The sequence below is a fragment of the Epinephelus lanceolatus genome, chromosome 1, assembly GCF_041903045.1.
Source record: "Epinephelus lanceolatus isolate andai-2023 chromosome 1, ASM4190304v1, whole genome shotgun sequence".
Taxonomy (NCBI): Eukaryota; Metazoa; Chordata; class Actinopteri; order Perciformes; family Serranidae; genus Epinephelus; species Epinephelus lanceolatus.
In genome coordinates, this window is record NC_135734.1 from 49438799 (window position 1) to 49454914 (window position 16116).

At 40.5% G+C, this 16116-nt stretch overlaps 1 protein-coding gene across 9 annotated transcripts in view; it reads right to left on the reverse strand.

Annotated features, from left to right (window-relative positions):
- Window positions 1-9124: 9124 nt before the first annotated feature.
- The window catches only part of dock3 (dedicator of cytokinesis 3), a 308157-nt gene continuing 301165 nt past the window's right edge, over window positions 9125-16116 (reverse strand). For all 9 annotated transcript variants that reach the window (XM_078171836.1, XM_078171839.1, XM_078171833.1 and 6 more), the window contains 2 exons: window positions 14433-14518; window positions 9125-11686 (listed from right to left, as the gene is read on the reverse strand). In XM_078171836.1, the coding sequence (XP_078027962.1) occupies window positions 10991-11686; window positions 14433-14518 (782 nt within the window). In that variant the 3' untranslated portion in view covers window positions 9125-10990. The remainder of the gene's footprint in view (window positions 11687-14432; window positions 14519-16116) is intronic.

Here is a 16116-nt window from a genome sequence, read left to right on the forward strand (position 1 = left end):
CCTTGGTACATTTAAATTCCTCTGTTAAACTAGATACTGGCAGCTGAAGTATCCCTTTTCCATACAATGCAACACTACTTAGGCACCTAGGAGCGCCCAACCACTTCCTAATGTAGGAGCTAACCGACCTTTCCATTCTCTCCACAACAGATATTGGAATTTCATAAACTGACAATGGTCACATTAACCTAGGATATAGCCCAAATTGCAAACACCACAACTTCAACTTTCCTGGAAGTTCTGATTTATCTATTCTATCCAATCCTTCAGCCACATCTTTTCTAAATTTCACCACCTGTTCCTTATCATTCAACTCTACATTGTACCACCTACCTAAGCTCTTTACTGACTTTTCCCTAATTGTTGGGATGTCCTCATCATCTATGACAAACTTCCTATCACTTAACTTCCCTCTACATATCGAGATGCTTCTAAATTTACTAGGCTTGATTTTCATGCTGGCCCACTTGAGGTTCTTATTTACCTTCTCTAGTAGCCTCTTTGTACATGGCATTGTTGTGGTCACCAGTGTCATGTCATCCATGTAAGCCCTAACTGGTGGAAGATGCAACCCATTCTGCCGTCTCTCCCCACCTACCACCCACTTAGAAGCCCTGATGATTACTTCCATTGCCATAGTAAATGCTAATGGAGAAATTGTACACCCTGCCATGATGCCTATTTCTAGCCTCTGCCAACCTGTTGTGAAACCTGCTGTACTTAGACACAACCTAATATCCTGAAAATATGCTTTCACTAAGTTAACAACTACCTGTGGCACTCTGAAGTAGTCAAACGCACTCCAAATGAGGCTGTGCGGTACTGAACCAAACGCATTTGCAAGATCTAAAAATATTACATGTAGGTCCCTTTTGTTAATCTTCGCTGCCTGAATCTGGTGCCAGATTCAATTCAATTCAATTCAATTTTATTTATAAAGCCCAATATCACAAATCACAATTTGCCTCACAGGGCTTTACAGCATACGACATCCCTCTGTCCTTATGACCCTCACAGCGGATAAGGAAAAACTCCCCCAAAAAAACCCCTTTAACGGGGAAAAAAAAAAACGGTAGAAACCTCAGGAAGAGCAACTGAGGAGGGATCCTTCTTCCAGGACGGACAGACGTGCAATAGATGTCGTACAGAACAGATCAGCATGATAAATTAACAGTAATCCATAAGACACAATGAGACAGAGAGAGAGAGAGAGAGAGAGAGAGAGATGCAGGTAATGACAGTAGCTTACAACAACATTAATGAAAGTAATAATATTATAGTTATAGTTCTGGCTACTGTGGTACAATATGTTGAAAGTATGTATTAATATCAGACAGTATACTTGTGTGACAGATCATGCTAGTATGCTCTAAACACCCTGAAAAACCTGGTATTCCTGCCTTCTGCACCATGGTATCTATTAAGCTATTCCTTTCTAAGTAGCTAGCTAGTCTCTGCGCTACTACACTAAAGAAAATCTTCCCCTCCACATTCAAGAGAGAAATCATCCGGAACTGGCTAAGGTCCACAGACTCCTTCTCCTTAGGAATGAGGACACCCCCTGCCCTACGCCATGCTCTTGGTATAATTTGTTTTTCCCAAACTATTCTTAGCTGTTTCCACAAAAATTTAAGGGTATCAGGCGCACTTTTATAAACCCGGTAGGGGACTCCATTAGGCCCTGGGGCCGAAGAAGCCTTTGCACGCCTGACCACCTCCTGAACTTCCTTCCACCTAGGTGGCCTGACATCCATCTCATGCTCTATCCCTCCTAATGGAGGGATATCAGGTGGGAAACCTACTATCCTATTCTTCTCCAAATCTGAATACGTGTTTCTCAAATATTCTTCAACCTCTAACCTTTCTGCTTTAAGCTGCCCTCCCTTTTCCTGGCTGAACAATCCTTTAACAAACTTAAAAGGGTCCCTGAAAAAACCTGTCCTAGCATATTCCTTCTTCCTCCTCTTTTTCCTGAGATGCTCCACCCTTCTAAGAACTGCTAGCCTGCTCCTCAACTCCTCTTGCAACACCTTAATTCCCTCCCTTTCTTCTTCTGTAGCCTTTTTCCACTGCTTTCTTAACTGTCTCCTTTCCTTGACTAACTTCTCTATTTCTCTCTGCCGCCTATACTTACCTGACTGTACCCTCTCACTCCTCTTTCTCTCATGCACCCCAAACCTCTCTACACCATATGAATACATTATATCTCCCATCTTTTCTAACCTTTGTATTGCATTTCCTCTAAGCCTACTCAAGATTACTGACAAGTCTCTATTAACTATCTCCCATTCTTTACTGTCATTTGCTCTAGGCCATCTAACTCTAACCTTTTGCTCCATAGTTCTTTCTCTGGCTAGCATACTGGCCTCAGTGTCACCTGCATCCTCTCTTACTACCCCCTCCTCCTCAGTGGCAGCGTTACTGATATCCTGCGAACTGTGGTTTTCTACCTACTATACTACTATACATACTATACTATGACGTTTTTCTATCGTTTATGACGACATACTATACTATGACGTTTTTTATAATATTTTGGACGACATACTATACTATGACGTTTTTTTCATCATTTATGACGACATACTATACTATGACTTTTTTTCATGGTTTTTGACGACATACTATACTATGACGTTTTTTCATCATTTTTGACGACATACTATACTATGACGTTTTTCTATCGTTTATGATGACATACTATACTATGACGTTTTTTATAATATTTTGGACGACATACTATACTATGACGTTTTTTTCATCATTTATGACGACATACTATACTATGACGTTTGTCTGTCGTTTATGATGACATACTATGCTATGACTTTTTTTCATGGTTTTTGACGACATACTATACTATGACATTTTTATAGGATTTTTGACAGCATACTTCAGTTTGACATTTTTCATTATTTATATCGACATGTTATACTATGATGTTTTTTAATGATTTATGAGGACATACTATACTATGCTGTTTTTTTTTAAATTATTCATGACGACATACATTAGTTTGACATTTTTCATTATTTATATCGACATGTTATACTATGATGTTTTTTCATGATTTTTTTCAACATACTACACTATGACATTTTTTCATGATTCATATCAACATCAATCAAGCAATCAACTTTATTTATAAAGCCCAACATCACAAATCACAATTTGCCTCACAGGGCTTTACAGCATACGACATCCCTCTGTCCTTATGACCCTCACAGCTGATCAGGAAAAACTCCCCAAAAAACCCCTTTAACAGGGGAAAAAAACGGTAGAAACCTCAGGAAGAGCAACTGAGGAGGGATCCCTCTTCCAGGACGGACAGACATGTAAATTAACAGTAATCAGTAATCATACTATACTATGACTTTTTTTTCATCATTTATGATGACATACTGTACTATGACGTTTTTTCATTATTCATATGGGTTATATATATATATATATATATATATATATATATATATATATATATATATGTATATATATGTATATATGTTTTTTTTTACATAGCATAGTACGCCATTTTTTGATATACTATACTATGATATTTTTTCACATAATATACTATAACATTTTTATTACATTGTATGATTTTTTTTTTAAAACAATCACTATACAGTGACATCATGTATGACATAGTCTACTATGACATTTTCTACCTTTCACCTCCTTCAGGCTGCTGAGAAACTGCACCTCTTTAGGGTTCAATGGTCAATCAAGAGAGGATGGCAGAAGAAATACCCACACACCAATTCAACTGCTGGACAGCCATACAAAAAGTTTTACAGGCGGAGATCAATGGCAAAATTAAAAAATAATGTAAAAAAATTCTATTCAGATCCTCTGTGCAGACAAAGAAGTGTGCTCAAAGTGTAAAAAATAATAAAAAGTGATACAAACAGCAGCAAAGTTTTCAGTCCTTGACTATCATCAGTGCTGTTTTGAATAAATTGGTATTTTTTGGCATTGATCTCAGCCTGTGAATCTTTTTTGTGGCTGTCCAGCTCTGTTAAATTCATTTTTAAAAGCTTTTAAGAGTGGCTTACATGTTAAAGCATCAGTAATAATATTTCAATAATTTAACTCTTCAAAAGGGACCAGTCTGTCAAACAACACCTGTACATTTTCACTGTAAATACGTTTGTACTTTTACTCATGTAGAATGTGAAGGCTCAGCACACCTTCAGTCAGGGTCCCCACACATTTTCATGGACAAAATTAAACTTTTCCATGAGTTTTCAAGGATCTATAATAAGGATTTTTTTTCTTGTCCCACTGGTCTGGCAAAACATCACACAGTATATTACGTTACATCGACAGCTACAGACAAAAAAAAAAAAATGCTATTATGTTACATTACTTTTCCAAAACTTTCCAGGATTTTCAACAATTCCATGACTTTCCTAGGCCTGGAAAATGTGATCAAGAAATTCCATGACTTTTACAGGTTTTTAATGACTGTCGGATCCCTGCTTAATAACTTGTAGACAGCTGCATAGAAGGAAAATGTCCACAGGAAAGAGATGAGAATTTATGTGCTTAGACCTTCATTTGGTAAAGTGATGAAGGTCTAAGAACCAAAATGTGTTATTCAAATACAGTTTATAGCAAATAATAGCACAGTGTGTGGGAATTCTCTCACCTCTCTCCATATTTTGAATGTAGTACTTTACATTAGTATTTTTACACTGTAGTTTTCCTTCTTTCACTTCTGTAGAGGGTGTGAATTCTTCTCCCACCGCTGGGTTTCCAGTTTAACTTGATCAAAGAAGAGGAGAAATTAATGCAGGTCGAATCAGAGCTGAGTCAATAAAACATTATTGTTTATTGTTTGTCATTAATCATGAATCCACAACACAGCAGTTTGTTTAGTGAGTAGGAAAAAAACGTGAGTATTTACATCTACTGTCATACACGTCACAGTTTATACCCATGCTAACACAATAAAGACTTTTATATACAAGAAATACTTATTAGCATCATTGTACAAAGGAATACCATCATAGTAACTCACTATCTGGGTTTGTCATTGATGCAAAATACACAAAACATAATAATAAACCTCCCCTCAGCTGCCCTGAAATAATCGGAATAATTAGACAAAAGGAACTTCTTGTGTTGTTTGCTGCTGTCTAGGTTTAAAAACAGTTTTACATCAGAAAGTACAAGGCGAGACAATCACAATCTACATGTATACAAGGTTTGCCCTTTATGATCGGTATAAATACACTCTGTCCTTGTTTATGTACACAGTAATCAACCCGTCTCCTCCGTGCACTGAATATCTGCTCTCCCTTCACATCCCTCCTCTTTCTATCCATCACAGAATTTACAGAAAACAAAGACATACAAACAAGTGTGTTGAGTGGTTTTAGTGTCACAGCATGCTCACTGCTAGTCTAACTGGTGCATCGCTAAGTGAGAGTCATAGTTTCACAGACTGTTTACAAAGTCACGCTGTGTAATTTTCCCTCCTCTGTTCACTTCCCCACAGAATAAGGTTTACTTACAGGACACTTACTTATCACTTTTATGAAGTACCAGACTGCAGCAAAATTTCTCTGCTCTTAATCATGCATTTACTGCAGGAACAAAAAACTGGACACTGATTAAAATAAATCCTGATCACAAATAGCTTTGCATAGTTTTTTCCCCACACAAAGACACAACCAATCAATCACGTGAAGGGTTAGATAACTGACTGCAGGAATTTAAGTTCGTTTCAGGGCTGTCAGTGTTAACGTGTGAAAGTGTGATTAAGGTCCAAACATAACACTTTTGCCGCCGCCTGTCTTTGAGAGTCTATAGTTGGCTGCGTTTTAAAATCCAGTGGTACCATGTTATGCTAGCTTCTCAGGGAGGGGGTCACATAATGCTCCAAAGTTAGGCTAAATGTTGGTGAGGGAAAAACAGCATTTTCACAGAGGTCCATTGACCTCTCACTGCAAGATCTCTGAATTCCTGTGGGTCCTGATGAGTCTAACCTTCACAGACACATCCACTTTATGTTCATCCATCACAGTTTTGAGCACAAACTATTGACTTCTTTGCATGCAGTGTTTATTACAGATTTATGACTAGAGTAACCTGACACAGTGCTGAGCTGCATCTCAAATTAATCTTCAGGTTTCTAGCTTTCAGGTGATATATAGTACTTCTTTAGGGCGTATACTGTTGAGGTGCTATGTCCCCCAAAAGATCCCCTGCCCCCTCCCTTAAAAAGACAAGAGTAAGTCTACAGTATGCTCAGTGGGTTAATGGCTGCTATTTTGTCTCTTGGAGCACACTGTTGTAGCAGCGCAGCACTGATTTGAAATAAATAAATCTAAAAGTCAAGATTATAAAGTAAATTTCTTTGCATTCATTTGATCCCAATCAAAACACTCTGGTAAGAATTGCTTCACCTCTTCAGTATGGACTTCAAAACTGATTTGAAACACAAGATCATGGAATTTTAAAGCTGCGATACCAAGTGAGATTAATCACAATTAACTATTGAAATTCAGTGATTAATCGTGATTACAAAAATGAATTGTTTGACAGCCCTAGTTGTTTTTTTTTTTTTTTAACATGAGGGTTGCGTATAAGTGCCAGTTTATTAGGTACACCGAGCTAAAGACAAATACAGCCCTGCAGTAAATCCTCCTTCATGAACATTATAATGTTCAGTTTTTGCTGAAACTGTTTTGGAGAGGTGTTTATTCAACTTTATGATCATTTTGGAGGATGTAGTTTGTGGTGAGAGGTATTTCTATTATTGTGTCCACTCTATGTGTATCAGTGGGTGTAGGCTAAACAACAGAAACACAAACATTATAACCTTCATGAAAGAGGATTCACTGCATAACTCTTGTATTAGACTGCATTGGCTTGACATACCTAATAAACTGAACACTGAGAGGCCTTTATATTTAATACATTTACCACTGTCAGCTCACTGTGTGACCTGCAACATAATGTTATGGCCAAACAATCTCTCCTCCCTCTGTGCAAACTCTCTCCTGATATGATAAAACTCACACACTTAACCAACACTGGTGTAACAGCACAGACTGAAAGTCTCATTCCCGTCAAATCCTGTGAATCCACCTCTAACCTCTTAGCTGCACTTCAGTCATGAGCTGAACAACAGATCTGCGCTGGGACCACAGTGCTTTACAGAAAGAGGGAAACAATTTGCAGCCATGCCAAGAAATAATTTAAAAAGTCCACCTGTGTAAACACTCTGACTCAAACCTGCCAGTGACATCTGCTGGGTGGGTCTACACTTCAGGCAGGGAGAAAAACAGGCACAAACAGTAAGCACAGTATGCTAACCCTCTAAAACCTCAAATCTGATCTTAACACTCATCCTGCCTCAGCTGTGTGAGTGTTTCAACAGAATTCAAAGTAACTCAGAGGCTACTTCTCTCCATTACCACACCCTGCAACCAGACATGACAAAAATCTGAATATCAGTGTCTCTGCAAGTCATTAATGCAATGCGTCCCCTTTGTTCCTAAAGTGACAGAGGGCTTATTTACAGTCAAGATGATTAATGTTAACAGTCCCAGATCTCAAATATATAAATAATACATAGAGTTTTCTGTTGGGGATTTATAATGTAAGGAATGATTTCAGACACTGGATTTAGAAATGCATTTAAAATGGGACGTGTGGAGTTAGACGAAACACCGGGGGTCGTATTCACAAAGCTGCTTAGTAAAAAAAAAAAAAAAAGTTGCTCCTAGTGACGAAATTCTAAGAAAATTCTTAGGATTCTGAGGTTTTCTAAAAATTGTCCCCTAAACCCTCACAGCTTAAGCTCTGTTTGTTTAGTTCCAGTTGTGACTGAAATATGAATTAAATTCTTCAGTTCTGATTTTCATGGTAAATAATCCAGACTAAAGGACAGCTTTACACATTTCAACTTGTCTCAGCAGGAAAAACATCTGGATCTGATAACATCCTAATGTGGCTGCATGACATTTCGTCAGTGAACTGGCATGCACAGCAGCAAAACCAACGAGCTGAATGGAAAGTTGTCATGATAAATTGCACCTTCTGTCAACCACACACCACAGGAAACACGCAGAGAGGAGATGAACATTTCATCTGAAGCAGGATAAGCAGATGGAAACAAACATGGTGATAATTAACTGTATAATGACGACATTTCTACGATGCGGCTGACATTATTATATATTTTGTTTCTTGTAAAACTCTCTGACTTCCTCACCCTGTCTGTGGCTCCATGCCCACTGGTTCCTGCTGAAGATATAAATCTTTAGAGAAGCCTCACAAACATACAATGTAATTTAAAAAACAGGTTCAGTAATTTCCTAAAAACATGTGGTCACTGTAGTTTATATCACACGTTACATGCTCCCCCTCTTGCTGGTTATGATGTGTACATGCATGTGCTTGAGGCTGAGGTGGATCTGGTTGGAGGAGTAAGGACTGGTTCACAGAGTCCGCTCCATTTCAGGCGCCAGTGCTTAACATGTAACAGCGATGGTCGGGAGAGCTGTTTTTATCCCAGCTGTTATATGTGTCTGTTTAAATTATGTCTTTTGTTTTTTAAACTCTGTAAGGTGACACTGGGATGTTTTGATAAAATGTATTATTATTATTACAGTTGTTTAAATGGAGTGAGGCAGCGGCAGCAACCATGCTGCCAAGCGAGCTGACAAAATAAACATCAATAGTGGCCTCCAGAGCAAAATCCGCGGTGGCTTAACCAGTGATGGTCATAATGGGATGTTATGTTACCCTGAATGACATCATCAGCTCTCTGTCTTATCAGTCTACCTTCACTTGTTTGTGTTTGTATGGACCATGTGGTCGTGGTGACATATATGCCGCTTTTGCCGCTAGAATTTCGTGCAAATGCTGGCAAATCTGCAGGCTAAGTGTCAAATGGTGTGCAGACCCCTACCTACTAATGGTATGAACCATTTCTCTCTTCTTTTCTCCGGCCTCTACAGCAGCTTGTTGGGTGTGCCTGACAGGCTTTGGTGTTTTTTTTGTTCTGTTATTTGATGCCTCTGGTAGTCCTGTTCTTATGGCATTATTTCTGTTAGTTTCCGTGTGGGTTTAGATCAGAGCGAAGAGGCCAGATCATAGCAACTCTTTGTGGGTTGGTGGGTGTTGTTCCTTCTTTTTTGGCCGGGCTATCAGACTTGGTTTGGAGCTCGCCTTCATTGTTTAGTCTTCATTGTATGAGCCTTTCTGTGAGTCGTAACAGGGACTGAGTGAAAACTTTCTTTTAACATATTTAAAGTTATAAACTCACGACCGAGTTTCCTGTGCCCTTCATGAGGTCTGTGGACACTAAACTGACTGCACTCAAACTCTCTTCCTACAAAGGTTAAAGTTCATCGTGTACTTCTCTGGTTGGAATCTGATCCAGCATCAGGCAGAAAACACTCAGCATATTAAATGGTTGTGACACAAACATCACACAGTAGTTCAGAAGCTAAACCAGGTGAGCTAACAGCTGTTCACAGTTGAGTTTTGCTCACTTCAAACAAAGAGGAGAGGAGTGATGAGACAGACGACAGCATGAACATAATCTGAGCCGGTGGCTAAAAGTAAAAAGTTTCACATTTGTAAAACAAAAACAAACAAAATAAAAAAGTATAATCCTTCACAGTACTTTTACTCCAGTTTCATTGAGATAAACCTTGTTGGTAAAACTTCAGTTCTCCAGTGCGTCCTGTGATTCACCTCAGGGGATCGTCTCTGTTTAGACTGTAACCGTCAGTGAATGAACATGCATACAAAACTGTTTCCTGATTAAAAAAATGTACATCAGTCATTACATTTCATTACTTTCATAAAAAAAATGGCAAAAAGTGTGTATTTATTATCGTTAATACTCTCTACAAATGTGACGCCTCTTCCCTTGAACGCCTCCTCAGCTTAAAGAAAATCCTTCACAGGCTTTTGTAACGTCATGAATTTGGGGGTCGCAACATTTTCAGCAGCTTCAGCATCAAAACCCTGCGAGTGTTTGTGTGTGAAGCATCCTGTCCGTTTAAACAAGTGCACGTCATGAATCATCGAGCAGCTACCGACGGCTCAGGAAGCCATTTATCTTGCATATGTCTGCGTAAGTTTCACCTTCAATTTTAAGTATAAGAATTGAATATAAATCATATTTATATACCTCTATATACTGTGTTACATTTATCTACATACTCTGATGTTTTTGTTGGAAAATATAAATACTTTTCGGCCGTCGTCTCTCATGGTTCCAGCTGTTTATCTGATGAATGACATGGAGGAGGATTTACAGCCTCAATTTGTGGTTCGATTGGTTGTTCAGGACTCAGGTGGAACACAGGTCTTCATTATTAAATCATTTAATTTTGTTTTCAGTGAGTTCCTCACTTTATCCTCATGCAGCAGCACAGCCGCCGATAACTGTCTCTCCTTTGACTGCATTCATAAAAAATATGTGTAATTATAATTATTCTTCTATGATTGGGGCTCTGTTTCTTTGTTAAAGTGCTGCTTGTCAAAACATCTTCAGAGCGAGGTCATTACACGGAATAATTCTCTCCCTTTTTTTTAAATCTTTAACCTTCTGAATGATCATGTTTGTATAATGTTATCCATAAAAATAAAATCCATAATATAGATACCTGTCTGTGCAAATTCAGTGGAGGTGGGACAGAATTTAGAAATATGGACATTATTGTGATGGATTTAAATATTTCTGGATTTAACCAAACAAATCAAGCTCGTATAGCAACGTGTCGTCTGCTTAAAGTTAAACATGTTTCAGGTGTCGGTGGCGCTGCTGAGGATGAGATGGGCGTCGATCATTCCAGCCTTCATCTTTGATTAGTTTGGTTATTGGAGCAGGAGCAGCATCACTTCATCTCTCAGCTTGAGTTCGGCTCTCTCTCTCACTTCTTTTTCGCTCTCCCCTGAAAAGAGTTTTTACTCTGTTTATTTCAATTCTACAAGTTTCTATGAATCACCAGTCGGCGTCTCACTCCTCACTGATGCCGTGCTCCCACGCCACTTTAGCTTGCTCATCCTTGGTTGCTGCGATTATGGGCTGGGAGATCTTGCGTGGCATGGGCCGGGGTGCAGGAGGAGGGGGGGCGGACTGGGTGTTCAGGGGGTCCTCTTCAGGGATACAGCCCTCTCTGAGGTAGGGTTTGGGGGGCAGGGCTGGAGGAGGCTCGTGGAGGTGGTACAGAGGGGGGTGGTGGGGGATGTAGTGTGGGTGGAAGTGGTGGTGGTGGTAGTAGTGGTGTTGGGGGTGCGGCAGCCCATCCTGCTGCTGTGGTTGTTGTGGAGCTCCAGTAGAGGCCGAGACCGGAGCCTGGGGCTGGATTTGGCCCCCTGCCTGGGCTGGGGCGACGCCTCCCGGGGCGGAGTGGCTGCGGCAGGGCGGGGGTTTGACTCCGTCCAGGACTTCAGGCTCGGAGACGCTGTACCTGACAGGCTGGTAAGGTGAGTCCAGGTCTTCCTGGTCGGTGGTCCAGGCCTGACTGCTGGGGGCGGACTCCAGGGTGTCTGTGCGGCTGGCCGGGGGGTCGGAGGAGGAGGCGGGGCCGCCAAAGTTGCTCTCACTGAGGGAGGAGACTCCAGAGCTGGCACTGCCTGACAAGGTGGAGTTACTGCCATCCAGGATGGACTGTGGACTGGTGGGCGAGGCAGGTATAGGGTGCAGAGGAGACTGGAGAGACAGAGGAGAGGGAAAAGGGGAGAGAGGAGAAGAAGATACAAACAAAAGGAGTTAAAAGGGACAGCTAGTGTTAGGGTACGGTCACACATGAGTGACCATCACCTGCCAAAGTGACAGTCGACACAAAATATGATGTGATTGGTACATTTTTCATTTTCTTGGGTACCATGCCTGCCTCCCGACTCACTACCAGCCAGGCAGATTTTTTCTTTTTAATTTACATATAGTACATATAGCAGTTGCACCTATAAAGTGTATACTACGTCATCATAAAACAGCACCTTGAACTTCGACCTTCTTGCTCATACAACTGTCACAACTGGTAGCATGAAATTTGAAGTAAAAAGAAAAAGTATGTCATTTGGAAAGCAGCAGATTGTTAAGTTATGACTCAGTGCGGCAGATACAGTAAGACATTCTCTCTGAACGGGGGCCGGATTGGATAAAGTGAAAATACATGGGGCCAGCTGTTTCTTGCATTACTTGTGTTATCAAAAAAATGTCACACAGATGGGACAAACACAACTGTTTCATCTGTCAGTGAAAAAGTTTTAAACTTTCCTAAGTTCCTAAAGGCAGCAGCAGCCCTCACTGTGGACTTTATGATTCTTAGCCGTGGCCAAGTGTGCTACCAAACAGGAAATGACTGCTGTTAGCTAACCATTCGTTTGCTTGTTTGCTTTCTGTTCCTTGCCATACTTCCTACTCAGTGCATATCTGCAAACTGTGTGATGCTCCTGTAATCATGAGGTGAATGCAAACATGCAGTGTTCTTGCTTTATTAACCAGTATTGTGTGCTGGACAGCAACAAGCTGCGGGTCATTTAAAATCAGTCTGCGGGCCACAACTGGCCCCTGGGAAGCACTCTGGACATGCCTGGCATACTGCATTTGACAGACTATTTATTGGGAGATAGCTAATCTATCTATCTAATCTATTGGTTGAAGCCGCGACTTTACTGGTCAGAGTTCACCAAAGCTGAAGTGAACTCAAGGCAAAGATGTGAATTTGCTTTGCAAATGTTTTATTCACCCCTCTGTTTGCATTGAATGGAAGTGAACGGGAGGCAAATATTTGCTGGTGTTATTTTCACTTATGTGTGACGGCACCCTTTGACAGATTTATGCAAACATCACAGCCATTTAGACTCAGCTGAGTTTTCAGTCATGATCTAATCATAATGAAGGATCAGAAAGAAAATTAAAATGGTATCCACCGTGATACAGAACAGTTTACTTTACTTAACTGATGAAAACAATTGTTGAATAATCCATAAAACATTATTCATCAGTTGCATTAAAGATGTACTATACAGGATGTTCCTGAAAAACAATGTATAGACTCATACAGAAGTTATCGCTCTTAAAAGTTATACCCTGCATCAGCCCTGCAGCTGATGCAGGGTATAACTTTCTGTTTTTCTCTTTTTAACTCCTGTATCCATTTAACGTCACAGACAGGGTGGGAAACAGTTTAGTAAACAGAAGAATGGACGCCAGTGAAAACTTCATGATGGTTACTTCTTTTGAAATCTTTAACTTATTCAGTCCCTCAAACTCGGTGCAGACTAATTTGGAATGATGGTATTTTGTGAGGCCGTGTCGTTGCATCTAAAATTAACGAGTTCATCCGGGTGCTGTATTTCCATTATTGCCGATTGAGGTCAGAGCCGTTTAATACCATAACTAAAAATAATACTAATACTAACACAATACAGTCAGATGTCAGCGGGTGTTTTGTGCAAAGGGGCTTTAATCATGACTAAGACTGACTCTCAGTGTGTGACGGTATCTGCAGAATCTTTTATACTGTTCACAAATAGTAACTGACAATTCCTGCATAGTATACCTTTAATAACACCTTACCTTTTATTGCCTATTATTATTATAGAGACAATTTATTAGCAATAACCAAGTTGATGACACAAAGCTTGCTCCATCCAACATTTAGTTTTGCTTCTAACCCGTATTATCATTATCATTATTATTACTTTTCAAATGTAGACTTGTGGTGCAAACACAGAACATGTCACTCCAAAAGGAAACATTGGATGAAAAAAGGTACAGAAAAAGCTGAGTAAGTCACATGCTTAAAGTACATCAGGAATAAAAACTATATAAACTGAAAAAGGGACAGAAAACAGGACAACAACCAGAGAAGGAGAGGAAGGTGTCTGCTGTGGAAAACAGAAAATACAAACAACCACAAGAGAGATGTCCTTTGCTGATGTTTTGATTTGTTGCGGTGACGTACGGCATCCTGAAATCTCACAGATTATTTTTAACTTCAACATTTAGAAACCCAACTGTGAACTTTGTTTAGTGTCAGAACATTAAGAACAAGATGAGAGGAACATTTTGGATTTGGAAAAACACACAGGGACAGGCTGATTTTAATTTTGTTTGAAAACTTTTACAAAGTCCTCCAGCTGCAAATGCACTAGGACATCACATTTGTTCAGTTATTTTTATCCTGAAAGTTTTAGTTCCTGATATAATTCTATATGAAAAAAGCACCTTCATTGCACAAAAAAATAAGTTTCATCTAGAGTCATCATGTGCAGAGGCAAACAAACAAACAAACAAACAAACAAAAATGGACACACAGAAATGCACTCAGACAGTAATGTGCATTTCGTGGGGAGTGCACACTGACAGACAGACGGACAGTCATCCAGACCAACAGCAGGAGTGAGGAGCAGGAGGAGGAAGAGGAGGAGGAGGAGGAGGAGGGTACCTTTCTTAAGGAGCGCGCAGGGAGAGCTGGAGGGAGGTCGCTGACCTGGTGGTGGAAAGCATCAAAGTGCATCGACAGGTGTTGCCCTACAGGGGAGACACAGCAGGACTGACTGAGAGAGATGCACACACACACACACACACACACACCTCAGACTAGAGAAGAAGAGAAGGAGGCAGAGGAAGAGGAGGAGGAGGAGAAGGAGGGAGAAGTGAGGAGCGGGAGGTGGGAGAAGAAGGAGGAGCTGGAGGACAGAAAGACGGGAAGAGAAGGGGGGACAAAGAAGGAAGTAGAGGTGGGGTTGGAGGACTGGGAGGGAAAGCAGGAGCAGAGAGGAGGTGGAGGAGTGTGTGGAGAGGGAGGTGTTTCTTTCAAACAGCCTATTAACTCCTTTAAACTCCAGGTTTGGGGGAGTTCTTTATCTGTAGCTGCTACACTGGTCGATCAGTTTGGATTCTAAAAAAATCTTTTTCAACTTCTTTCAAACGAGAGCTGCTGATCGACAAACAACAACAACAGTCCTGCACTTTATGGGATTGAATGCACTTGTTGAAAGTTACTTTGGATTAAACTGTCGGCTAAATAAATGTAAAACAAAAAGAGTTCAACCAAAATACACTGTAAATGTAAAAAAATACTTTTTCTCTTACCCATCATGGTATAAAGTCATGCAGACAGTTTTGATTTCATGTGCTGAGAGTTTAAAGGGATAGTGCTCCCAAAAATGGAAATTCAGCCATTATCTACTCACCCATATGCCGAGGGAGGCTCAGGTGAAGTTTTAGAGTCCTCACATCACTTGCAGAGATCCAAGGGGAGAGGAGGTAGCAACACAACTCCACCTAATGGAGGCTGACGGCGCCCCAGATTCAAATGTCCAATAACACTGGGCACCGTGCTCACGTGTGCACACTTGAGCGTGAGACCAGCAAAAGCATGTGAACACACATGAACGCGGTGCCCATGTCTCACAGTCTCGCGCAAATGCACAGAGTCAGAGCTACAATGAGGCTAAAAACAGAGTTCAAACTACTTTTTATGTCGGGGCTTCAGGACACTTGGATCACTACGGACGAGCAGTATGGAGATATTTTGTGGTTTCAATTATGTGTTTTTGGACGTTTGAATCTGGGGCGCCGTCAGCCTCCATTAGGTGGAGTTGTGTTGCTACCTACTCTCCCCTTGGATCTCCGCAAGTGATGTGAGGACTCTAAAACTTCACCTGAGCCTCCCTCAGCATATGGGTGAGTAGATAATGGCTGAATTTTCATTTTTGGGTGCACTATCCCTTTAAGATGGGTGTCAAACTCATTTTAGTCTGTGGGCCACATACAGCCCAGTTGGACCTCCAGTGGGCCGGATCAGCAAAACCATTGCTTAATAACCTCAAAATAACAATGGCCACACATTTTTCCTTTTCTCTTCACGTAAAAAAATACATTATGAAAATGTTGAACCATTTACAAAACAGAGAATGAGCCGTCTGAGATGCTTCAAGAAAAAAAAAAGGTGCGATTTCAACACTATGTCTGAGTTCTTCCACGTTCAGTCGGCTTCTCACTGTCAGAGGGTACTGTCTGTAGCTCTGGTTGAGGGTGAGAGGCTGTCAGCAGATAAACAGAGATCTGTGTGGGTACATGAGACCTTAAAAAAGAGGCTGGATCATGGGGAGTACCACCAGTTG